Genomic DNA, 27,101 nt, shown 5'->3' with positions numbered 1-27,101 from the left:
GAACTCCTAGGGAGCCTAAGTCAATCTCCCAACTAGTTTTGTTTGTAAGTAAATAAAAATTAACATCCACTTTGAGACTACCTCAGCATAGAGCATTAAGAGAAGAGACAATGAGGTACTTGGAATGCGGGTCTCTGGAAAGGACTTCTTCAAGGGGGTCCCTCTTGCTCTTATCTTTTCATTCTAATGTGAAAAGTCACCTGTGGTCCAGGCTGGCTTCCCACTTGCTATATAGCTAAGGACCTTGACCTTTGACCTTTGGTGTCTCAGTCCCTGTATTGTGAGATCACTGGCCTGAAGCAACCAACCTGCTCTTTGAGGCACTGGGGATCAAGCCCAGGTCATGCTGGGCAAACACTCTACCATCTAAGCGGCATCCCCAGCCATGTATTTTTGGAATATTTTATTTTTGTATATTGGATGCTGCCTGTAAGTCTGTGCACCATATGTGTGCCTGGTGCCTAAGAGGGGCAGAAGAAGGCACCAGATCCCCCGGAACTGAAGTCTCAGATGATTGGGAGCTGCCATGTGAATACCGGGAATTAACTTGGGTCCTCTAGAAGAGCAGCCCAGTGCTCTTAATCGAGGAGCCATCTCTCAAGAGCCCCCCACCCTCGCCCCATGTGCTCTCTGCCTTAAACCTGCCTTTCTTTTTCATGACTCATGATTCACTATGACGAGCCTGACTGACCCTAACAAACTCAGAGGCATTTCCATTAAGTAAAGCCTGGGGAAGGAAGTATTAAATAGAGAGAAACTGAATGAGGGAGTGTTTCATTCTACATCACATTGTTCCAGGATTCCAAGGAAGCTCTGTGGTCTGCTGGCATGACAGAAGGCTCCTATCTAGCATGTGAAAGGCATTTCTCTGTGAAGTGTGAGCCACCTGTGGGCGCCATCACTGCTGCGGTGAAAGGTTTTCTGAAAGCCGCATAAAACACAGTGGCAGTACAGACTCACACAGACTTGTCCGGCTTTTGTTGTAGGTGAACTCAGCAGCTGAGCAGGGACATTGCTATGAGAACACTCACTGAATTGCTAGTTTCTTCCTAGCAGAAGCTGTGCTCCTTCATTCTTTCATTCATCCATGTCAAAACATCCGTGCCTGGGTGCTGACGTGCTAGGGAAGCTGAAGCGGGGCAGCCTCACACGTTCAAGGCCAACTTGGGCTGTGTTGTGGGTTTAAGACCAGCTGGCGTTAGACAGAAATAGCTTGTCTCAGTAACCACAGGCGGGCGTGTAGCTTAGTGGTAGAGAACTTGCCTAGAATGTGCAAAAGCCTGGTTCAGTTCTAAACTCTGGAACAGACAACAAGTAGGTGGTACAGCCAGCCAGCCAGCCAGATAGACTGATAGATAGATGGATAGACAGATAGATGAATAGATAGATAGATAGATAGATAGATAGATAGATAGATAGATAGATAGATAGATAGATAGATACTACTGTGAACCAGGTGTAAGTTAGAAATACTTTCTAGTGTCAAAGAATCCGGAAGTCAAGATATGAGCAAGAATCAAGGAATGATCAGAGTGAGTTCAGAGAGTACTGAAAGTTTGGATGAAATGCCAAGAGCTATTGGTATGGGTTTGAATGTGTAGACATGTGTCAGGCAAATAGCAGGGACCTTCTTGGATTCACCCCCTTCTTTTTAGATTTATTTATTTTTATTTTTTATTTATTAATATTTGCCTGTGTGCATGTATGTGCATCATGGATGTGCCTGGTACTCTTGGAGGCAAGAGGACGGAATCAAATTCCCTGGAACCAGGTTTAGTGATGGTTGTGAGCTACTGTGTGGGTTCTGGGATTGAACCATTGTCCCCTCCACGAAAAGTGAGGACTCTTAACCACCGAGCCATCCCTTCAGCTCTGGGACCCCTGTGACAGAAGAACTTTTGGCAGAGGGGCCTAGTGTACAGGTGTGTGGGGAATCCAGTGCAATCTATAAAAGGCACAGTTGGAAGGCCAGAGTGGCTGAAGCAGGCAGGGGAGAGGAGAACGGGATGCAAGGAGGAAGTAGAAAGTGGGGCAGGGTGCCAGGTCACCTGGAGTCTCATAGATCAAATCCAACAATTTAGATCTCTCTCCAAATAGGACAGCAGGAAGTTGGATGTATTCTAAGCAGAGGTGTGAATTCAGAGACTTCCGTTTTGTGAGACTGGTCCGGGTGCGGTGTGGAGGATGGTTTATATGGAAAAAGCAGGAGAGGATGCTGCTTTAGGTTTGCTGCTGGGAGTCTAGTCAAGGGTGAAGGTGACAGGTGGGCACGGGGTAGTTTTTGAAGGTACAGTGAAAAGTTACGTAACGTTTGTGGTTCAAATTTCCCACCTACAAAAGGGATCTGTCATTGCTACCCCTGGGCGTGTTAAAAAACAAGCTAATAGTGTGCTTTTAAAAAATATTACGAATGTGCTCCTAAGAGCATGTAAGATCTTACTACTAATACTATTTGCTAATAATGCGTAATTTTAATTCACACACACACTGCAGCACAGCATAATACAATACAACATTTGTTCTCTCTGGAACATCAGAAACCATTAGACGAACCACGATAGAGTATAGTAATGCGAAGGCTAAACTAACAGCTAATTTAGTCTTAAAAGCTGGATGTGCTCAAGTAAAATACAAAGCTGTAACATTTAAAACGGGGAATTGGGAAAAAAAAGTCTAAAACCTTTCCACAGAACAAATGGGTCTTTGTCCTGGCTAGGACTGTGCCAGTGTCCAAGGGCGCCCAGTCTGCTGAATGGAAATCCAGATGGGGCAGCAGAATTCACCAGGGGGCCTTGCTGAGCCCTGAATAGCTTTCCCTTAGTGAAGCATTCTCTCTCAGAGGAGGCTCTGCAGCTTCCCTGGCTATTTGCTGACTAAGGTAGTGATAAGGGTTTTGAAGTTGTTTACCATCTAGAGAAGGGATGACCCTCCCGTGACAGGACAGCACACTGCGTGAGGCAACCCCACTTCTGCTTCCTCGCTTACTTTGAGGTTCAGCTTACAAGAATGAAATGTCCTAGTTTAGAAGAAGAGGGGGCCCCTTCCTTATTTTCATTGTATGCTGTGGAAATTTTAGCTCTCATGATAGCCTGTGGGCTACATTCTCTCGCCAGATGCTGTTAATTAGTCAGTGAGTTGATGTCTGCATTTGATTCTGAAGCAGTCTGCTGATTCAAATTGATGACACGATGTGACAGTGATTCTGGGACATGTCCACGGTATTTCCTGAGGATCAAGTGAGGGTTCGTGGAGCATCTTTAAGGGAGAGGTTACATATAGTCTCTTCTTTGGTCATACATCTTCTGCTGGTTATCTCTCTCTCTCTCTCTCTCTCTCTTTCTCTTAATTTGTGTGTGGCATATGTGTGTATGTTCACGTGTGCTCACCTGCGCAAGCACATGTGGACACCAGAAGCAGTGTTGCATGTCTTCCAATGTTATACCACACTTTTTTTTGAGTCTATCTCTTGCTGAACCCACAATGCCCTTGTTTAGTTAGACTGACTGACCAGGCAGTCTCCCAAACCCTCCTGCTTCTCCCTTCCAGCATTGAGACTGCAGGTGCTTGCCAGCACACCCTGCTCTGTATAAGAGTTCTGGGGATCTGAACCTGGGTCCTCACGTGCTGCAAGCCGCAACATTATACAGTAATTACTCAGCTATCTTTTCACGAGGGACTTAGCAGAAACAAGGATCTAGTAAAGGCTAAAGCAAAAGGCAAGGCTTTTTGGTATTATTACTTTGTGAATAAAGTCGCTGTCCTTTGCTGGAGATTTTTCGCTGTAGCTGAACTTTTCTGTTACATACTTGGGAAGTAATTCCCTAGTTCAGAACAGTTTCCCACTGCCAGGCCTTGTTCTTCTCTTCTAGGTAAGCACAGAGATCTGCCTTCCTGCAATTATCTTTATCAGCAGGCATTGGTCAATGTTTAGGGTCCATGCGCTAAAGCATTACATCCAAGATATTCCCAGATCTCCAAGGACATAGAATCACTACCTGCCCAAAGCTACTGCTCTGGTTTTCCCCCCAAGACCAGAGTGGCTGTTAACAGCATCCCCAGGAACCAATCCTTCAGGGTCCCTGCTTTGTCTCTTCCACCTAGACTCATGCTTGTGCTGCAAGAAAGTTACAACCGAGTCATCATCTCAGCCTCGAGGGCTGTAGAGCTATTTTTGCTTGACTCATACGGTGTTTTGAAAGGTTCAATCTCTTGCTGTCCTTCAAAAATTACTGACTGTTACAGGCAAATGTAGTCACCCTTTTCCTTGAAAACAGTTAAAAGATGTAGTGGCATTCAGCTCTCATTCCTACAACAAAGCAGTCTACTGGAATGGAATAGTGATGCCCCTTTGTGGCTAGTTCAGTTTGCCCCAATTCCTATTCTATTGCATTAGTCTCTTGTCCTCATTTAAGTTACCTGTGGACGTCTAAGTCTGACCTCAGGTCAGGGCTGTCTAGTGCATCTTACCTCCTTGAGTGCAGTCAGCAGAGCACAGACTGTGCCTTGCTAACATTTGAAAGGCTCCATTAGTCAGTTAATGGAGTCTGACTCCACCCAGGAAATGGCTAAGACATTCTGTGCAGAACCGTATCTGTCATGAACCGCGTGAGCGTCCCGTATCGCTTCAGCAACTCCTCCTGTGACTTGTCACCCTGACCCTTGGCCATTCAGGTTATTGTATCTGTGCATAAATTTTCATTGGTAACCCCTCCTAAAAGTCCCACCTGATTCGTCTGATGTAGACTACAAGGTACAGGGCACATTGGGAGGGTGATTCCTCTCTCGAAGATGTTATTATGCTTCGGTCTTGCAGTCTGGGATGTCTTTAGGTTGTACTGGATTGGTTTATTTTGGCCAATTCCTTATTCTTTTTTGGCTCACCTTTAGGGCTTCTTTTCCAGCTTGATTGTTCCTGTGTCCTAAGCAGAACGAAGTATATGGTGACTTTCAACTGATTCTTGCTTCCCTGTGGGATAGTTGACAGTGCATGAACACATGTCTGGTTGCCACAAGTACAGTATGCTGTTGACATCTAGTAGGTAGAGGTCAGAGATGCTGCTGTGAACATCCTATGAGGCACAGGTCCCTCCTAAAACCAAATTTGTCAGCCTGGAATGCCCGGCATGAGAAGGTTAAAAAGTCCTGTTTTAGAATTGGGGCCTAATATTCAGATTCTGGCATAACTGTTTCCTATCTCTGTGATGTTGGACACATCATTTAGCCCCTCTCTACTGCGTCTCTGTGTGTGTGTGTGTGTGTGTGTGTGTGTGTGTGTGCATGCGTGCATGCATGTGTGTGTGTGCATGCGTGCATGCATGTGTGTGTGTGCATGCGTGCATGCATGTGTGTGTGTGCATTTCTCAGTATATGTGTTTCTCTATTTCTATGTATCCATCCATCTCTCTCTCTCTCTCTCTATCTGTTGAGCTCTGCTGACCAGATGAGGTCAGCAGATAAAATACTTAGGATGTTGCATGGTATTATCAATTGTCATTACTGCCTACGGTTATATATATAACCGTATAGCATAGTTTTCTTTCTCTCAGTTTGTTTCATGTATAAGCCATCAGCAAGAAGTGCTGGTAAAGTTTGGGGTGGGCACTTATTTTTTTTAACTTCATCTAGCAGTTATTCATCTGCGCACTTAAGTATGTTAAGGCTCTCTTGAGAGATCACACAACTGCCTTCCCTTAATGACCCCCCATTCTAGCAGCACCCTCCCAGACTGCCCTCTCAGTCATTCATGCTCTAACGAAGGCCAGGGAGTATTAAGTAGAAAATTCCCCAAATAAACAATGTGTGAATGTTAAGTTATACACCATTCTGAGTAGCCTAATGAAACACCATGAGATTCTACTCTCCTCCATCCCAGCCTGCTCAGAATGTGAACACGCTCTTATCTAGGGTGTCTGCACTGTGTATGCTACCTGCCCATTAATCACTTAGCAGCTTTCATGGTTTTGAGATTAACCGTCACGTGTTTAAGGAACTCTGATCTTACTCATGATGGCCCCAAAGGGGAACCAGCACATGAAACGTGGAAGGATAGATTAACTCTGCTGTTGTGTGATCTCCTCCTGTGGCAGAGTGAACAAACTGGAACATTTGCACATTGTGTTATGGCAAAAGTAAAATGGTGCCATTCCCCAAGTGGCAGCAGTGGGTAGCCGGCCACGAGGGGCAGCAAGTCCCAGGCAGGGAGCCGCGTGGCAGGTGAGAGACCAAGATGGGATATATGGATAGGCACACGCCTTGCAGAGTGAGGCTGGATATTTATTTCGTGGGTTATGGAGGGGAAAAGGGGAAAGGGGAGAAGGAAGAAGAGCAGGGGGAGAGAGAGAGAGAGAGAGAAAGAGAGAGAGAGAAATGGGGGAAGAAGTGGGGAGAAGTAGGGAGAAAGGAGAGAGGCAGAAGCTGCCTCTTCAGGAGAGAGATGAGAGATGGAAAGAAAAGAACCCAGGCTGGAAATGGAAGGAAGATCTGCCTGCCTCAAAGGATGGTGTAGGGAGTGGGTGGGGCTTGCCTCTTAAAGGGACAGAACAGACCATTACACATTGGACACAAGATTTTTAATTTTTTAAAATTTACATAATCTTATTTTATGTGTATGGGTGTTTTGTGTACATGTATGCCTGTGTACCATGTGCATGCCTGATGCCTGTGGGATTTTGAAGAGGGCACCAGGTTCCCTGAGGAACGAAGTTCAGACAGTTGTGAGTACCATATGGGTGGTAGGAATCCAATCTGGGTCCTCTGGAGAAGCAGCCAGTGCTCTGAACTGCTGAGCCATCTCTCCAGCCCCTGGGTGTAGGTTTTACCATAAGTAGCTGTGTTGTTCTCATAACAGCAAACCATATTTCAGTCTCCTTTTCTTGACCCCAGTTCTCTGATGTTGTGAAATGATTGCACAAGAATCCTATGAACTGTCCCCAAAGTGTGGGTAGACACTTCTGCAGAAGTTTCAAGATTCTTATACTTTTGAATAAGAACACTAAGTTCTGAGTTCATGAGCTACTGAGATAGGGATGGGCATAGTGTTAAGAGAGAAGGTAACCGATCTTTTCTTAGTTAATATTAGCCCATATCGAGTAAGAATTGTTTTGCTGATTTAGAACACACACAAGGTGTTTGATAAAGGTGGACAAGAAAGCCCGATCTCATTCACAAACTGTTGTAGTGATGTTTCATTTGTATTTCAATAACCAAAGCTTGCCTGAAGATCAGAGAGTAAAACAGCCCCACTGGTCAGCCTTACAGACCAGGCAGTGGTAACACACACCTTTAAAATCCCAGTAGTCACACAAGTTGCCATAGAAACTGGGAGGTGCATGCCTTGAATCCCAGCGGTGCACCCCTTAAATCCCAGAACTAGAAAGGATTATAAAACAGGAGGAGACAGTTCTCAGACACAGTCTCATTCCAAGATTCCTGGAGGCAGGATCACCATTTTCAGACTGAGGTCGAGGTAAGAGCCAGTGGCTGGCTGCTTTGCTTTTTAGATCTTCAGGTTGAGCCCCAATTTCTCTCTCTGAGCTTTTATTAATCGTGCTTCAACCTGTTCTTGTTTTAGCACTCCTATAAGGGGACTAGTTATCAGTGTTCAATTCCAAGTGTCAGTTGAGGTAGCTATTTTAAATGAACCAGTTATTGGGGCTGGAGAGATGGTTCAGTGGTTAAGAACACTGGCTACTCTTCAGAGTACTGGGGTTCAATTCCCAACACCCACATGGCAGCTCACAGCTGTCTGTGACTTTAGCTCTAGGGCTTCTGACACCCTCTCATAGACATACATGCAGGTAAAACACCAATGCACACACAAGATTTTTTAAAAAAAAGCCAGATATGGTGGCGCATGCCTTTAATCCCAGTTCTTGGGAGGAAGAGGTAAGCAGATCTCTGAGTTCGAGGCCAAATCTACAGAAAAGTTCTAGCCAGAATTATTGCACGGAGGAAAAACTTTGTCTCAGAAAAATTAATTAGTTGAGTAATTAGTAATTAATCGTGTGATTAATTAATTAATAGTTATAGAATAGTAAAAATAAATGAACCAGTTATCAATATGTTTTCCTTTTGTCCAGGTACCCGGACAATATGAAATACATCATTTCTTTCTTTTGTGTGTATGTGCACTTAATGTAAGTGTGTAAGTGTGAGGTCCATTGACACGTGTGAACTCAAGCAAGGAGAGACCAGAGACCAACTTCAGGTATCATTCTGTAAGCCATACACCTTGTGCTTTAAGACAGGTCTCCTTAGCTTGGAGTTCATTGATCTAGGTTCAGCTGGGTGATTGTGGTCCTCCGACATCTTCCTGTCTCTCCCTCTGTGGTGTGGGCTTACAAGGCCAGTGTGCCCTTAGTGTTCACAGACAGCCCCTGGGATCAAGCTCCAGTCCTTGTGCTTGTCAGACAAGCGATCTGCCTGCTGAGCCATCTCCTTAGCCAGTATTTCTCCTTTCTTGTGGATCAGAAGTTCTGTTTGTTTGTTTTGAGACAGGGCTTCCTTGTGTAGCCCTGGCCACACTGGAATTCACTCTGTAAACCAGGCTGGCCTTGAACTCAAGAGATCCCCTCCTCCACTCTGTTTCCCTAGTGCTGGGATTAAAGACGTGCGCCACCACATTCTCCTGAACGAGGGGTCCTTAACCTTAGTACCACTGATGATTTAGGGTGTCTGTATATAGTGGGGGACAGTCTGTACATTGAGAATTTTTAGCAGCCTACTGGGCCTCTACCCATTCATTCGATGTCAGTAGCAACCCCCTTACAACTGAGGCAATAGAAGCCATCTCTTGATATTTCCAAGTGTCTTTGGGGAAACAAAATCACCTGAGTTTCAATTACTAGAAGGACTGTTTACATCATCATATTCAAAGGAGAAGATTCTTATCTTTCTTGACTAGTCAGCCTGATACTGAATCACCTTTTGAGACAGTTAAACTGCTTTAATAGACTTTGGTCTTCAATTAGGCCTTACCAAGTCTGCCTATTATCTGCTCATACATCCTGTCCGGCAGTTTTACAAGCTCCATATTAGTTTTCTGTGGCCGTCATAACAATTTGCCATTTAGTGGTTCAGAGCATGTTCTGGATGGGTTGTGAAATGTTCCCCATAGGTTTGTCTTTTGAAGGCTCCTTTCCAGCTGATGTTGCTGTTTTGGAAGGCTGTGGAACATTTAGGAGGCGGAGCTTAGACAGAAGAAATTGCTCACAAGGGTGGACTTGGGGAGGCTGCTATCTTCCGCTTCTTCTCTCACTCCTGACTTCCTGATCCACTATGATATGGACGGCCTCCCCCATCTGTTTCATACATTGTTTTGTCTGAAATCAGAGACTATTCTCTTCTGATATCTTACTTTAAGTTAAACATAAACACTCTATGATCATATAAACCCATATCCTTTTAAGTGAATTCTTATCAAAGCAACATATTTTATTGTAAAATGATACACATCTTTTATTTTTTTTAAGAAAGTTGGAGTTTGTTTAGAAATATTTTTATGGACTTGATGAGAGAGATGGGGAGATAGAGATAGATAGATAGATAGATAGATAGATAGATAGATAGATAGATAGATGTAGAGATAGATAGATAGATGTAGAGATAGATAGATAGATAGATAGATAGATAGATAGATAGATAGATAGATAGACAGACAGACAGACAGATAGATAGAAGTAGATAGGTAGGTAAATAGATACATAGAAAGACAGATAAAGTTGGGTGTTAGGAGGGAAGAGGAGCAAAAATGATCAGAATACATAGACTGAAATTCTCAAAGAATTGATAAAAGCATTATTTATAAAGGAAATGTTTTACAAGTCCCAGTGATCCTCCTGTCTCTGCCTCAGACAGTGCTGGCGTTACAGGCTCGTACATTGCCACACTAGGCTTCTTACATAGGTGTGAGAATCAAAACTTGGGCCCCCACTCTTTCACAGCAAGTGCTCTTACCCTCTGAGCCTACCTCCAGTCCCCAAATTGCTTTGTAAAGGTTTATTTGCCAACATAGTTGACCTTGTTTCTATTTCAAAGTTTAAGGGGATGCTCTGTTTCTGGAGTTTGATCTATCCGTTGATGTCTGTGAACCTAGTTCCTTCTTTCTCCAAGAACAAGCTGCATTTTTGTGTTGTGTTGGCCTGTGGTGGTGGTGGCTGTAGAAAAAGGCTTCTGTATGCTGTGACTTTGAGGATTGCCAAGTGATCGTTTTGTGGGCGGGGGTTAGAGCTCAGTGGAAGAGATCTCGCCTTACAGGCAAGAGGCCCCCAATTCCATTCCCATCACTGTTGAACAACTAAAAATAGACGTCTTGTACTCTCTAGTTCTAAAAGAATGTCCAAAGTCACCACCTGAGATGTAAATGGATTTTTAGTCAACTCTTATCTGCAGACAGAAGGCTTGAGGACACTTTGGGAGTTACAGCCTCCTACGAAGGGTTCCACTGTGTTCCTTGGGGGTTGCGGCTTCTCTCCCACACATTTCAGTGATCTTTGGAAGGCTGAAGCAGCCTGTGTCCAGGGAGGCCAAGGACATCTGGTGTTTACGCGAGTGCTGTGTTCAGAACAGCAGGAAGCTCTGTTTTCCTCTTTGTAGCCTAGGGAAATTTGGGTTGTGTTTATTTAAAATATATAATACCTTCAAAGGGATTGGCGGTGCCTTAGGGTGAAATCACGCGGACAGGAACACAGCTGACAGACCAAATAAGATAGGAAAACAGACCAGAAGCCAGAGGAATGTGTTGTAAGTGCCAACCCTCCCCAGGTATAGAACATCAAGAGATTTTAAAATATAAAGTTTATTAGACCCAAGTCAGGGAATGGACCGGAAAAAGATTCCTTTATGATGGTGGGGCTGAAAGCCAGAACCATGTAGTTTTCCACAGAACTATAGCCCCAGCCCTCTTTAAGTGTGCTTAAATTAATGCAGAGTAAAAGTATGGATTGAGAATGGCCTGGAGGGGCTGTAGAGGAAGCTGAAGTTAGGGACAAGGAGCTCACGATCCCCAAACATAGGGCACAGGGATGGCGAGAGAGGAGACAACTTGGAGCAAGGGTCACATGAGGTCTGTGGTTCCCACAGTCCCAGTCCTTGTCTAAGGAGAGGGTAATGGTTTCGTTTGCAAGGGATGAACGGTCCTGTGGAAAGAAGGGAGAGAGCGGCTGAGCAGGGAAATGGGAGCTCATGAGTCAGGAAGGCTGCCCTGAGCTCCCCGTGACACAGATGGAGCCTGTAGTGAGGAGCACTCAGGGCAGAGGCGACATGCTGCTCAAATGTCCATCTCATACCCCTAAGGCTGGAGCGTGCACACAGCGCTGGAGTAAAGACACAGACACCATTCCGCAGGGCAGAAGTCATTCTTGTGTTAGCCCAGTAAATATACATGCTACACCTGATCGGCGAAAAGCCATCACTATCCCATTGTAGTGGAAAACACGCTAGCTTCGGGACAAAAGTCTAGCAGATTCTTGTTGTCATTTCCCTCCCTGGGATTTAGTGTTCCCACAGAAGCCAGCCACAGTTTTAGTACTCGGAGCATTACAGGAAGAGGGTGCTGAGTATGTGAGATGAGTAATGTGGTCCATGGGTACCATGGTTACTACCCATCATGAGAGACGTGTGCACACACGATGAGAGAAGAATCAACAGAGGGATGGACACACTGCAGCAGGCACGGTGGACGGTGAGGCAGGGGCTCCAATCAGGGAAGCTAGGAGAAAAGCACCAACTTCACCGATCGGGTCGTACGTTGTACGTTGAATGCAAATGTGGTGTGTAAGTTTTAGAAGGTGGATGCTTTATTGATGAAACCATGCATTTTGGTAAACCTAAAACCACAACAAAATCTTCCCTGTAATGTCAGCTAAAACTATATGCTTAGTGAAAGAGCTTATGGTTTAGCTTTCTCTTCTCCTCTCTCCCCCCCCACCCCGCCCCGAGTGTGTCTGTTGTTGCTAAGACAGCCTCTCAGGTAGCATAGGTTGGTCTTGGGAACTAAATATACAGATAAGGATGGCATTGAACTCCCAATCTTCCCACGTCTACCTCCCAAGAATTGGGATGAAGGGTGTCTGCCCTAGTGCCCCAAGTTATTGCTCTTTGTTTTTTTATGTTTTTTATGCAGGATCTCACTATATACTCTAGGCTAGCTTAGAACTCACTACATAGCCTAGGTTGGCCTTGAACTCGGGGCAGTCCTCCTGCCTCAGCCTCCTGAGAGCTGGATACGGAAAGCATGTTGGCCCAGGTTGTTATTTTCCTGGTAGTTTTCAACCCTCTTCATTTCCCAGTGTGTGTTTTCATCCCATTGGTACCGTTACCTGTGCTGTTTTGTTTTTAATGCTGCCTGCAGAGTCTCAGATGGGGACACTCTTTTCTTGCTTGCCACAACTTGCCAGGAGACAGGGAGCGCCAAGTTAAAACAAAAAGCAAAGAAAACCAAGCAGGCACTGAGAAGACACCAGGCATTTACATATCACATGACATTTTCAAGTTTCATAACGACTTAGCAAATTTGGGGTTCTAGAAGTCTAAATGGAAGGCAAAATGCTTCTTTGCTTGTGGAGTTCCTGTCTTCCCTGAAAGCAAAGCAAAACCCAACCAACAAGTTGAGATACGCGGAAATCCAGCCCACATCTCCTCAGACGCCTGTGCTGTCTTCATCAAAACATGGTCGGTCTTTCCGGAAACAGGCAGCAGACTTCTTCACATCCTGCTCCGTGGGGCTCTCACTGAAGTTTTTAAGTCTGCCTCTGTGTGGTATGTGTGTATCCATTTGTGTAGATGTGTACATGTGTGCTACCATGGGTGTGTATGGAGGTTGGAGGACAGGTTTGGGTGTGGCTCCTCACGTTCCTCTTGGTTTGAGAGAGGGCCTCTTCACCTCTGCCTGTGCCAGCCTAGCTGGCCTTTACGCTTCTCAGGATTCTCCCGTCTCTTCCAATCAGACGTCAGGAGGACTGGAACCGTAGACACACACTAGGACGTCCATCCTCATGTTGGTTCTGGGGATCTGAACCCAGGTCTTCTCACTTGCACGGTAGGTCTTTACCCACTGAGCCATCTTCTGAGCCCCTCCTGGGGGGGTTCTATGTAGGTGATACCTGTAATTCTAGCACTTGGAAGGTGGAGGTAGAGGTTCAAGGTCATCCTTGGCCACACAGCAAAGTTCCTGGTCAGCCTGGGTACGTGAGACTCTTTCTTACTTCCACCCCAGAAAAAGAGCAAAAGTAGAGAGTGTCTCATTTTATAATGAGACATTATGTCTTATTTTATAATGTTTTATTCTCATTTTTTTAGCAGTCTGTCCCAAGAGCACAGGTCAGTTTCAGAAAGAAGCAGAGGTTTAGCCCTGACAGGATTTTAGGGGTGCCTCACTGCCACCCCTCTGTGCCACCAGGCCATCAGGGAACACTGTGCTCTGCAGCAGAACAGTCTTGCCCTTGTTCCTTGTCACTGTCACGAGAACAATGTGCTAAGAGCAGACAGCCTCCTCTGCCGTCTCTCCGCCTGAAGCATGCTCTCCAAAGTGAGCCTTTCCGGTCTGTCTCCCATGAACTGAAGCTGCGGCAGGATATCAAAGAAGCCTCTGAGCCCTCAAGGACAGCACGGAGAGTGGACAGCCGCCCCCTCACAGTTGTCCCGTCACCCCGTCTGAAGCTTAGCAGCCAGGGACACTGGGGCGGCCAGAGTGGATTGCTGCACGGGGCTGATTTATGGGACATTAAAAGTCCTCTTCACCATTCACACGCCTGCAAGCCCAGGACTCGGGAAGCCGAGCTAGGAGGGGTACAAGGCCACCCTATGTGGCATAGTCTCAAAACAAAACACATTCCTGTTCACTCTAAAACAACTCTCCCCACTGGCCGGGGATTCTTTTCCTTCGAAGAAAACTTCTGGAAGCTTTAGTGTAGTACCTCTAGGTGTCTAGGCTAGGGTTAAAGTGGGGTTTTGAAAGTTGCTGAAGAAGGTGCATGTGTGTGTGTATGTGCATGTGTGTATGCATGTGTGTGTGAGCCAGAGGTGAACCTCAGATGTCTGCCCTATCACTGTCTACATTTTTTTCTTTAGACATCTTCCCACAAATTGCATCTGCTGATTGGCTAGACTGACTGGTCAGCCAGCTCCAGGAATCTACCTGTCTTTTTATTTTTTGAGACAGGGTTTCTCTGTAGCTTTGGAGCCTGCCCTGGAATCGGCTGGCCTCGAACTCACAGAGATCCACCCGCCTCTGCCTTCAGAGTGCTGGGATTAAAAGCGTGTGCCACCACCACCCGGCAGGAATCTACCTGTCTTTGCTCTATCGCCCCAGTGTTAGGATCACATGGTTTATTAATGTCTTGGCCATGGGTTCTATGTGATATAACTAAAAGCAGTGTGGAGAGGAAAGAGATCATCAGGCTTAGATATCCCAGATCACAGTCCATTGAGGGAAACCAGGGCAGGAACTCAGGGGACAAGACAGGAGATTCATGGGCCACAGAGGAACACTGCATACTGCCTTGCATCTCCTGACTTGCTCAGTCTACTTGCTTATATGCCCCAGGACCACCTGCTCCAGGGCGCCACCACCCACAACAGGCCAAGTGACCCTTCCCCTACATCATTAATCAAGACCGTACCCCACAGACTTTTCTACAGTTAATGTTATGGAGACATTTACTCAATTACGATGCCCTTCTCCCAGCTATGTCTAGCTTTTGCGTCAAGTTGATAAAAACCAGCCAGCACAGTCACTGTGCGGTTATGTAGGTGCTTAGGATCAAACTCGGGTCGCTGTGGTTGCAGGGCAGGAACGTGACAGTGGAGCTACTCTACCAGCCTTGATTGAGAGGTGTTCTTAAAACTGAACACCTCACACGGTGGCGGCGCTGTAACCAATTAGATTTATCTAAGGTGTGATTACTACTAATTGGAAAGATTTCTCTCAAATTGGGTAAATGAAACTGAACAAGTGACTATAAGGAGTGAAAAGGAGTGAGTTGGTCAAGCTTTAGTGAAAGGATCGGTGCTCTGAGGATACAATTAGAGGTCCGGTGCGAGGGGGTAAGGGGCAATCTATGTTAACAAACAGATGGTACTATTGTCCCATTGCAGCCGTTTCCCGTCACTGCCCTGGTGGGTGGGGTGGCTGTGTCAGATGCCTAGGCCGCCTCTGAAGGACAGAGGTCCTGGGGAGGGCTCCCAAGAACCTCTGCAGCTTTGTGTTTTGCTTCTGCCTTGCTCATTGTGCACATCACCTTAGGTGATGGCCCTAGAGAGGGGAGCATCCCCACCCGGCCTGAGGACTCTGAAGAGCAGCATTTGCTATCTCTGATGCTTCTTTTAGTTGTTGGTGGGAGTAGGTAGTAGAGATCAAGGCACTGTGTGCAGGCGGGCTTTTGCCTAGGGTAGTTTCCTTGCCCCCAGCACACTGACCTCTGATGTAGGAGTCTTCTCTGGATGCTGTGAATACTGTTGGTTAATAAAGAAGCTGCTTTATTGAAGCACAGAGTAGGTGTTTCCATTGAAGCCCAAGGTGGGAGTTCCAAGCAGATAGAGGAGGAGAGAGTAGGTAAAGTCAATGAGATGCCACGTAGCCGCCACAGGAGACAAACACCAGATGCCAGAGGGAACCTTACCAATAGGCTATAACCACATGGCAATACACAGATTAATAGAAATGGGTTAATTTAGGATATAAAAGCTAACTGATAAGAAACATGGGCTAATAGACCAAGCAGTGTTGTAATAATACAGTTTCTGTGTATTTTCGGTCTGGGCAGCTGGGAAGGGAACAAGCAGCCTCCGTCAACAGACATCCACATGATCCATCTTCCTCTTTCTCCTCCCCATCCCAGTGATCTTCCAAATGGATTTAATGACCCTCTCTTTCTTAGTTAAGCTAAAAACATGAGGGGTGGCTGAGCAGTGGTGGTGTAGGCCTTTAATCCCAGCACTTGGGAGGCAGAGACAGGTGGATCTCTGTGAGTTCGAGGCCAGCCTGGTCTACAGAGTGAGTTCCAGGACAGGCTCTAAAGCTATAGAGAAACCCTGTCTCGAAAACCCAACAAACAAATAAACAAACAAAATCCAAAACCAGCGAGCAAACAAACAAAAATCAAGCATACGTGAGGGGTGGAATATTCTAGAGCTTTTTAATTCAAGTAGATCAAGACACTTAGAACTCCAGTGACAATTTTCCCCACCATTTACAAGCTAGATGCTGTGACACAGGCTGTTTGTAGGAGATGGCAAGCTGAGCCGTGCCCTGGCTTCGTGTCAACCCCTTGGTTGCTAATTGGAAGACTCATGGATATCGCAGTTTCTAAGGGTCTCAACACATTGCTCCAAATATAATGAGATTGAGTTTCATCCTCATTAGAGCATGACTCACTTCTAACCGAGGCAGCTGTCTGTCTGGGGTCAGCTCATGAAAGGATGAAAACATCCTTAAAGTGGTTGTTTTCTTCCTTCATTTTAGGAGATTATGGCTTAGAGTAAACCAGTTGGGCCTACCAAGTTTGGATGTTTTAGTTAAAACCAAAGAGTAAGGGCTGGAGGGATGACTCAGTGCTTAAGAGCACTTGCTGCTCGTCCACTGAACTCTAGTTCAGTTCTCAGAACTCCGGTTAGCCAATGCGCTACCGCCTGTAACACACACACACACACACACACACACACACACACACACACACACTTCAAAATTAAAAAAAAGAACTTTGGCCTTCAGGGAGTGACCTGTCCCCCAGCACTTCCTAGCTAAGTGATTTGCACAAGTCAGTCAAATCCTCTTTGCCTGGTTCCTCATCCATGGAATGCGGAACTGGCAAATGTTTTGGTGGTGACTAAATAGGATGCTTTGTTTTGGGAACGGTGCAAACATGCTGGGAATATTGTAAGCCTTCATGACTTAGCAGTGTTGGGGCTGGAGAGATGACTCGGTGAGTAAGATGTTGATTGTTCTTGCTCAGGGCCTGGGTTCAGTCCCTGCACCCACATGACTGCTCACAACCATAAGCTCATAACCCCAGTTCCAAGAGGTGAGATGCTGTCCTCTAGCCTGGTCAAGGTCCAGTCACACATGTGGTACACACACACACACACACACGCACGCACGCACGCACGCACACACGCACGCGCGCGCACAAGGGCGAAACATTTGCTGAAACATGTAACATAAATAAATCTTTAATTTAAAAAATCTTTATGATATTAAACAATGATGTTGTTGTGCTGTGTACTAGCATGAAAAGGTACCTATGTTTTCAAATTAAAACTGAAACATAAAATTTTATAAACAAAATTTAAAACTAAATGTGTTTGTATTCATGTATAATAAAGCTCTACATGTATGTCTGTGTTTATATCCATGTATGTTTTGTATGTGTACTTTAATTTAGCCACAGAAATACATCTGGAAAGAGACTGTTAGCAAATCATTTTATAAAGAGGACAAACTTATTCTTTTATTTTTTTATCCTGTTATAGCTTTTTAAATTATGTGTTAATTTTCTGATGAATTGATAAGACTGAAATAAGACAAAACAAAATCAGTCAACATTATAAACAACATTATAAGCATACTTATCTTATCCTTATCTTATACTTATCCTTATCTGAAAAAGAGATGAGTTGAATCAACAAATACAGTCACTCTGTAAGAAACTCCAGAGACACCTTTCCCAGCTGATTGGCATAGGCTTGTTGTTAGCTTTTGGTGGTAAGATCTGATTTTACTGCAACTCACGGCCTAGAATCCTTCTGGATTCCTTTTGCTCTGAATTGGTTCCTTGGCATCTAAGGAATTTTGAATGTCTCTGACCCTTTTGTTCCCTTCCTATGCGAATGTGCTCATCTTGCTTTTGAGTCCCGTTTATAAGCCATTGTAGGCCAATGATTGTGTCAAATTCTTCAGGATTCCCAATTGCTCCCATCATGGAACATATATACAGTATTTGCTTGATACATACCCTTGGATCAAATGGCTGGGGTCTAGTATTACAATAAAGCCATTTGATGCTGCAAAAAAAGAACATTAACAACCTAGAACAACCTAGAAATTTCAATGCTTTTATGCAACAAAAGTGTATCCACGGAAGGCTGAACACATTGGAAGAGCTCTTTTTGCATAGCGGTTAGGGGTCTAGACTTCTCAGGCTGGGGCCTCCACGGTTATGACCTGACTTCTGAGTTTTGTATGGGAAAAAGGAGAGGAGATAAATTGTCTCCAGTGTCTGAGAATACTTTTTTTCAGGTTTCCATTAATCAGGAATTAGTGTGGAGACTGGACTTCAACCATAAGAGAGACTGGGGTGTGCAGGGGACACAGGAACACGCAGAAGTGATGGTTGTCTACGCCGCATCTCTGTGCTATACCTCTGGGTATAACCGTGCCATCTAGTTAGCGCCTCCTTCACATCAGCGAAATCGACCGACACACGTGTGGGCTCTGGGGCTTGTTTCAGTGTGTGCTAGAAATCATGTTTGTTTAAGGATTCATATTTGTTTAAGCAGACATTTATTTAATGCTTACTATACCAGGTACTATTTTATGACTTTGAAAAACAGTAGGGGGATTGAGTCCAGACTTCTGACACTGCAAGAGCTAAATTTATAGAGCAAGATAATAAACTGATAATGCAGAGTATGGCATTTGGTAACAAATATTGGAGACACATACACGGGGCATTGGATCTGTACTGCTGTGTGGCAGTAGTGTGAAGTGCTATTTGTTGTTTGTTTGTTGGTTTGGTTTGGTTTGGATTTTTGGGTTTTTATTTTGGACAGGGTTTCTCTGTGAAACATCCCTGACTGTCCTGGAACTAGCTTTTTAGACCAGGGTGGCCTTGAACTCACAGAGATCCACCTGCCTCTGCCTTCCCAGTGCTGGGATTAAAGGACCTGTGCCAGTGAAGCCCTGTTTTAAGTGAGTAGATCAAGAACAACTCACTGTGGAGGTTAACGTTGTGCTGAGAACCTGGAGAGGAGCGTCATTCGGGTGTCAAGGCGAAGAGCCTCGCTGTTGAAATATGCACAGACTTTGGGGTGGGGTTGGGAGGTCAGGATACCTGGAATGTTGGCAGGTGGCAGGGAAGTCAGGGTGGTGACAGCAGGTGTGCAATTAGAGAGGACAGAGGTAAGATTTCAAGTCCACTGAGTAGAGACCAGCGACAACCATGTATGCTACTTTGTTCTATGACGTATGAAGCCAATGAGGTTTGGGGGCTGAGGAGTAATACAGACATCTGTAATTATATTGCGTTTAGACTTTGAGGTTGGGACAAAAGCAGAGAAACAGTTATTCCCAAGATTGAAATGAGAGGCAATGGGGGCTTGGATCATTTCCGTCAAGCCCCCCCCCCCCAAAGTTGAAGGAATACATTTTATTTCTAGTTTTTTTTAAATAGCTATATGTTTGTCTGTCTGTCTGTCTGTCTATCTATCTATCTATCTATCTATCTATCTATCTATCTATCTATCTATCTATCTGCTTATTTTTGAGACAGAGTCTCATATCATCCGAGCTGGTGCTGAACTTGAGATGTAGCTAAGAATGACCTTGATCTTCTCCTGCCTATACCTCCCACGTACTAGGATTACCAACATGTGTCACTAGTGCTGGGGACTGGACCCAGAGCTTCAGGAATTCCAAGCAAGCACTCTGCCAACTGAGCTAAATCCCTTGTCTGGAGAGATTCACATTAAAGGGAAAAATTATTACACACAAATGAGTAACGTTTTTCTTATTTCGTTTTATTTTGTCTGTTGCTTTTTATGAGATAGGATTTTTCTGTAAAACAGCTCTGGCAGTCCTGGAACTCATTTTGTAGTCCAGGCTGGCCTCGAACTCACAGAGATCCACCTGCCTTTGCTTCCCAAGTGCTGGGATTAAAGGCGTGAGCCACCATAGCAAGGCTATACCTTTTGAGATGGCTCAACAGTTAAGAGCACTGTCTGCTCTTTCAACGGTCCTGAGTTTGATTCCCAGCAACCACATAGTGTCTCACAACCATCTGTAATGAGATCTGGTGTCCTCTTGAGGAAAAGACCCTCTTAGTCGTCCTCATCAACTTAGACCATGAAACCCAATATGGACAAGTTCAACAGCACCGCCACATACGGGCTGCCTATGCATGTTTCAGCATTGCCAGGGCATAAATTTCTCTCTCTCTTTTCAAAAATGTGAGTCTAACTGCAGTGTTACTTTTACTACCTCAATTCTGATATTCTATTGTTTCATCAATCCATTAGTTTAGGAAATATTTCTCCAATATCAGCAGGTTCCAGAGGCCAACTATTTAAACCAGACCTCTGCTTTTCAGAAATTTAGTGTGGTAGGACGCGCACGCGCGCACACCCACACACACAAAACCACCCAGTAGTACCACTTAACATCAAAACTAACCACAGCAGAGCATTATAATCACAATGGTACCTGTTATGGGACATTATCCAGAGCCCACTAACTGCTCTTTGTCATCCATACAAGACACGCCTTTGAGCATAGTGATGATGTGGACACATTCATGATAATAATTATGATTTAATGTTTTTCCAACAAATGGCACTGTAATAAAATCAGAGAAAATATTTAACTGTCTCGAAATGTTACAGATATGTTCTGCCATCCGTCAGCGTAAAGGATTCTGCCAGTTCAGTACCTATCTAAAAGCCAGCTCTGAAAAGAAATGTTTCATTGTTAACCAACATTGCTGGAAACTCAGGCTCACTGATTGGCAGCCACATAAATCCTCTTTGGTTCATTCATTGCATGTTTTCTTTTTCTCTTTCCCTTTGATTATCTGCTCTGCAGAACCTTACACGGAAGCCGCTGCTCAGCTCCCACGATGACACCACCCAAACTGCACGTCCTCTTCTGCCTCTTCTGCTGCCTCCCCCAGGTGCATCCTTTTCACCGGCAAGACCCCCCTCCTTTTGACTTTAGGTCCCCAGGTAAGAGACGTCAAACTCCAAGTGACTTCAAGATGCTGCATGTTTTGCTGTGTGAGAAAGTTCTCTTAGGAAGTGCTCCCCGGGGGCTGGGGAGATGGCCCAGATTAGTAATTGCTGTGTAAGCTTGGGGAGCTGAGATTGGACCCCCAACACTGATGTAAGAAGTTCCCAGTGGGGTGGGGGGTGGGCAGAGATGGGAGAAACCTGCAACTTACTGCCAAGCCATCCGAGACGACTGGATGAGCATCAGGTTCAGTGAGAGATCCTGCCTCAAAAAAGCAAAGATGGAGGCTGATCGTAAAAGATACTGTTCATCGACCTCTGGCTTCTACAATCATGTTTACACATATGCATGTGCACCAGAACATGCATGTGGGCATGCACACACTATCAAGGATTTACCACACATGCACATGAATATGCACATGTGCATGTAAATATCTTCAGGGAAATATTTATTCTGCCATAGGGAGGGGCCTCTCTCCTCTCTATGACCCAAACCGAACAAGCGTGTGTTTTCTTGTCAGCTTGTTATGATCATGGAGAAATGCCCGAAATACCTCCGCCTCCCCTTTTTCTGCTCCTATTCACCGCCTCCCAGGTGCAGGAGAACACTTGCCTTTGGCATTTACAAGGCAGTCTTCATCCCTGCTCGTGTCTTGACAAACAAGCTTAGTCCTGGGGAGGTGGCGAGGTATATGAGAAGATAACAATCTAGACTCTTGAGGTCCAAAGGGACAGGACCTTTTCTACCTAGGTATGAGGAGAAGTGGAAGCAAGTAGATGCCTGGTACTCTAGAGAAGAACGGATGTGGTCACTTTCTCTCTTTGTGTGAAGAAGGGATAAAAGAGGAAGAAGGTTTAGACCATATGAGGAAGAGTAGCCAGTGTGGAGCAGGTATATCTCCTGTCACCAAGAAGGACCTATCTTGCAGGGACATTGCTTCTGGAGCATTGTGAATGCCCGTTCATCTTAAAGAACTGTGACACAGGTAGTCTCAATCCATGTCTTGGGGAGAGCACAGCAGGAGGCGGCTAGGGAATGATGTCACACTGTCTACACCCACAGATCTATATACCTGAATACTCACTTTGGATCTAGCTGTTTGGGCTGGTTGGGTGACTCCTTCCCATGGTATCTACAAAAGGGCTTGCATAACTCCGTGTCATTGAGATACACTTTGCCCTACTTCATAATTGGGAAAATGAATGAATCCATAGGAAAAGGACTGGCCTTATATTGATATTTGCACAGGTAATTAAATAATATCTCAGGGGTTCATTCATCCCTCAACCCCTCTTAGGAAGTGAAGGCCTATGAATACGGCGGTGACTAAGGTGAGATAAGCTTGTCCTCAGGGAACCTTTCCGAGTATCAGTTTCAGGAACTGGAAACAGGTCACAGGATGGGAACATTTTATATCGTTTACTCTTACGGTACAGGGTGAGACATGTTTTCTATCCTCTTATCTTTTAACATCACTGGAAATCTGTTTTTTGAGCACAGGGCTACTAATCATTTATCTTCCTGGGACATGTGTTAGCCTAATGCCATACTCATTCTAGATGCTCAAGTGGGTCGGTGAATATTTTTAAATTATAATAGATTAAAACAGTAGATGATTAGTTTCTTGTTAAAGGAAGACATAGAAAATATAGTTAATTCAGGTGATGATGTTTACTTGTGAGTGTGTGTTTCTGTTATAGGTGCCTGTGTGTGTGTGAGTGTCCACATCTGTATACACAGGCAAAAGCCAGAGGAAAATGTCCAGGGTCCTGTTCTAGTGTTTCCCACCTCATTCTCTGGAGACAGGGTCTCACACTGAACCTGAAACTAGACTGACAGTCAGCAAGCCGCAGAGATCCTCCTGTCTTTCTGCCTCAGCGCTGGGGTTTCAGGTCCATGCAGCCATGTCTACTGTTTTGTGTGGTGCTGCAGATTTAACTTGGGTCCTCATGTTTGTGCAACGAACACATTAACTCATCTCCCCACACCCTCTGTTGGTTGTTTGGTACAGCCTTATGTAGCCCAGGCTGATCTCTAACTCACTAGACAGCAAATGCTAGCCTTGAATTATTTATCCTGTTCTCTTTGCTAGCAATGATATTCCAGGCATGTATGTGCTCCCATACCCGGGAAAGCTTACCAGTACGGGCTAGAGATACACTACATGCTGATGAAGGACAATGAAAGTATAAAAGAGAATGCATTTTTTTTCCAGAATGTATACATCCCAAGATCTAGGATTTTTGACTAACAAAAATATATACCAAGTAGCATCCTAAGAGTTCAAAGTTCCAGGTCAAATAAAGTTGAAGATTGGGAAAAGATGAATTCTGAGCCACAGGCTATAACATCCAAGATGAGGGTGTTCCAATATCTCTTTCTTCCTTCTTGTGATGATTCCAAATAGCTACGAGGATGAAGATGCAGGCTCATGTGATGTGTCAGCTGTAAGGCACCCTTTGCTGCACCCGGTACTTGTGGCTCCTAGATTTTGGGTGAACAGGCTCCTAAAGCAGAGAAGGTCTTGGAGAACCATCAGTTGTTTGAAGAGGTTCCCATGGTTTCAGTAGAATTAAGATCTCACGTGTGGGCTGTGGAACTCTACTGATAGGAAGGTCTCCAGAGCAGCTAAGAGGTCTCTGGGGCTCCGTGCCGAGCTATGAGAGCCAGTGGTCTCCCCACTGGTCCAGCCCTGCTATGGCTGCCTATGGGTGGGGTACAGCCGCACACTGGCTGCTCACCACAGGAGAGGCTGAGGGGGTCTTCTACCCCGTTACTCTCTAGACTTGTCGCCTCCCAGCTACACCAAGCCCGACTCTACAGATAACCTTACACGGGAGAGGAAGAAGCTTTTGTAATTCTAAAGAAGCTCCCGGAATGTTCACCAAGAGGAGGCAAAAAGAAAAAAAAATAAAAAGGTCTATGGGGAAATGCCTGGAATTTTGAATGTGTCCTGAAGGAGAGTGGAAGCCCTAGGGTAGATCTGCTAAGCCCTTTTAAGGACTCCCCATCCTTTGAGTGATGAGAGGTTACCAGCTCTGGAGAAGGGAAGAAGTAACGGCAGTTGGCTACCAGTTACATGCTACAGTCGGTTTTAGGCACGCAACAAATACATTCCTTTCATCTGCCTTCATCTGCACAGCTGTCTGGAGGCTGGTTAAGGGCCTTTATTGCCTGCTTTACCAAAGGCACCAGAGAGAGGAGTTGAATTGCTTAGGCCAGAGCACCATAGCTCAGTATGTGAAACAGGACCGATGGGTCCAACACTGGACTTCACTCTACTTTACCCTGTCTTTCTTGAAATTGCCTCCTACCATTGCTTAATCAGGGTGGTGGACCAAGAGGTCTGGACCACGACACAACATTTCTTCAATTTGAGTCAGCCTATTTTGAATCTTTTTGGTTCAGTTGAATTGGCGTGAGGACCGGGATCTGCCTGGGTAAGCTCTGGGTGATACCCATGATGCTGGCGTGAGGATCAGCTTCGCGTAGGAGGCCTTGTGTATTGAAGCCTCCGTCAACCGGCCGGTGCTTCACATCTGAGTCATCGGTGGAGGATGTGAAGAAGATCACTGCCAAGATGCAAAGCCGTGCTGAGCAATGCCGCACGATAACGAGGCGGGTGCCACACTTCACATAGGCTCTGGGTGTTTGGCAGAGCCTGCAGTGCAAAACGCAGAGTCTGTGCAGCAGAATAATCAGCTCCCATAGTTCAACAAAGTGCACGCTGAGGGCAGACTTAGTGTATGAAGAAAAGTATGAGTCTCGATTTGTTGTTATTTGAACCTAACATCTATTTTTTTAAAAAATTTTATTGTATTAGATGTATTAGTGTTCTGCACGCACACCTGCGTGCCGGAAGAGGGCATCAGATCCTATTGAAGATGGTTGTGAGCCGCCATGTGGGTGCTAGCAATTGAACTTAGGACTTCTGGAAGAGCAAGTCGGTGCTCTTAACCACTGAGCCATCTCTCCAGCCCATGGGCCCAACATGTAAAAGCAAAGCATGGATTTGATTGAGGTTTAGAAGGGAGGGCAGTTGCAGAAATATGGAAGGGTTTGGAAAACTCAGAGAAAAAAAGAGTGGGTGGGTCAGAGAACACATGATGGGTTTGATTGCAGGACAAGAGAGGTTGGTGGTGTTTCATCTTAGTGCCCTCCTTTGCACAAAATTGTACTGAGCCTAACTCACCAGTGGCTGTGTTTAGACTTGAGGGGCCAGCTCTTGAGCAGTAGCTAGTCTGGGCTACTGTCCTCATTCTTGTGATCATACGGAATATTCCACACCTACGGAATTCTTGATTCTGAAGAAGAAATGTTTGTGTCTGGGATTGGAGATAACTCCCAAATAAGAGCAAATCATAGATATTATATAAAGACTTGCTTGGCTTGCAGGATTCTGGCCTGTAATTCACAAGATAGAGATTCTAGGGTTGGTTTAGGATAGGGCTGGACTGTTGCAGAGTGAGAAAAGGGAATTGGGAGATGGTCATTTAGTTTCATCTTGGCCATCGGCCTTGATATTGCTATGGAACATGTCAGGTCCAGATGGACAGAAGTGTAAGCATGCTGTGCACTGTGGAGCATGCCTTTAACCCTAGCACTGAGGAGGCAGAGGCCAGCAGGCAGATCTTTGTGAGGCTGAGGCCAGCTTGATCTACAGAGTGAGTTTCAGAACACCTAGGGCTACACTGAGAAGTCCTGTCTTCCTTCTCTCTCTCTCTCTCTCTCTCTCTCTCTCTCTCTCTCACACACACACACACACACACACACACACACACACATACACACACACACAGAGTGTAAACACTAATCAGAAGACACCTGTCTACCTCCACCTTTTTATTTCCAAAAGCCCCATACATGGTTTGTATAAAGCAGGCCCTCGAGTGGGGTGAGAAACGAGAGGGTGCTGGGGAAGTGAGTCAATCGGCAATGAGCTTGTCACACAAGTATGAAGATCAGATCTCAGACAGCACCCATGTAAAATCCGGGCACATGCCTGTAACTGCCCATGCTGGGGAGGTGGGAACAGCTGAATCTGTGGAGCTCATTGGCCTGTCACTCTGTTGGTGTGGGAGAATTGTCTGTATTCTGTCAATCATGTTTTAAATAAATGCTGATTGGCCAGACAGGAAGTATAGGTGGGTCAACCAGACAGAAAGTAGAAGCGGGGCGATGAGAACAGGAGAATTCTAGGAAGGAAGAAGCCCATTCCTTCCCGGAGTCCTGCTCAGATTACCGAAGAAGCAGGATGTGACCTGCCCCGCTGAAAAAGGTACTGAGCCATGTGGCTGACATAGATAAGAATGATGGGTTAATAATATAAGTTGTAAGAGTTGACAAGAAGCCTGAGTTGAGCTAATGGACCAATCAGTTTATAATCTTCTGGAGACCTCTGTGTGATTTTCTTTGGGACCTAAAGACTGTGGGAACTGGGCAGGACAGAAACCCCAACAAACAGGCCATCATGCCACACCCTGTCCCATAATCAGCTCCAGGTTCAGTGAGGATTCTGTCTACAAAAAATGGGGTGGAGAGCAATTGAGGAGAACAGCTGACATAGACCTCTGGTCTCCACATTCTCTCCCTCTCTCTCTCTCTCTCTCTCTGTCTCTCTCTCTCTCTCTCTCACACACTCTCTCTCTCACACACACACACACACATACACACACACACACACACACACACACACACACACACGGCCAGAAGCTATGAGCAGTACTTGTTGCCTTGGAAGTCGCGGAGGACTGGGCTGCTGCCGTGTGCTTACATTACCTGAACCTATTTTTCAGCATGGTTCCATAAGATCCAAGCGGTGATGTCTGCTGCCAGCTCTGGCACTAGTAAAATCCCCAAAGGAAATGGATCTTACCCCGTCGGCTCTGCAGACTTGATGTTCGGTTATACTAATGAGGTAATGCCTTCCTTTGCCTTAACCTGAAATTCTAAGGCCTTGCCCTTGCTCTCTCGCACGCGCACATGGGATGACTTGATCTTGCACTCACCTGGGAACGACTAATTGGCTGTTCCTGTTGCGACACGCTTGCTACTGTGTCTTCCTTCACAGGAAGGAAGTTTATTGTTTATTATCTGCTGATTAATGTACTGACGAGTCCTACTTTATCTCAGATTCTTCTTCTAGTCAGAATAAGGCTCTTCT

General features: G+C 45.3%; 1 protein-coding gene across 2 annotated transcripts in view; it reads left to right on the top strand.

Moving 5' to 3' along the window:
- Nucleotides 1-27,101, top strand: part of Pla2g7 (phospholipase A2 group VII) — a 46,214-nt gene that overhangs the window by 1,355 nt on the left and 17,758 nt on the right. The window contains exons 1-3 of one of the 2 annotated variants that reach the window (XM_085679356.2): nucleotides 12,734-12,756; nucleotides 20,792-20,931; nucleotides 26,734-26,855. In XM_085679356.2, the coding sequence (XP_085535482.2) occupies nucleotides 20,826-20,931; nucleotides 26,734-26,855 (228 nt within the window). In that variant the 5' untranslated portion in view covers nucleotides 12,734-12,756; nucleotides 20,792-20,825. Of the gene's footprint in view, nucleotides 1-12,733; nucleotides 12,757-20,791; nucleotides 20,932-26,733; nucleotides 26,856-27,101 lie in introns of those variants that run through there. The other variant, XM_048445202.3, reaches the window with a different exon arrangement.

The sequence above is a fragment of the Myodes glareolus genome, chromosome 18 (genome assembly GCF_982192425.1).
Source record: "Myodes glareolus chromosome 18, mMyoGla1.1, whole genome shotgun sequence".
Taxonomy (NCBI): Eukaryota; Metazoa; Chordata; class Mammalia; order Rodentia; family Cricetidae; genus Myodes; species Myodes glareolus.
The sequence above is the reverse complement of the archived record's forward strand: the minus strand, read 5'-3'. Positions and strand labels throughout refer to the sequence as shown.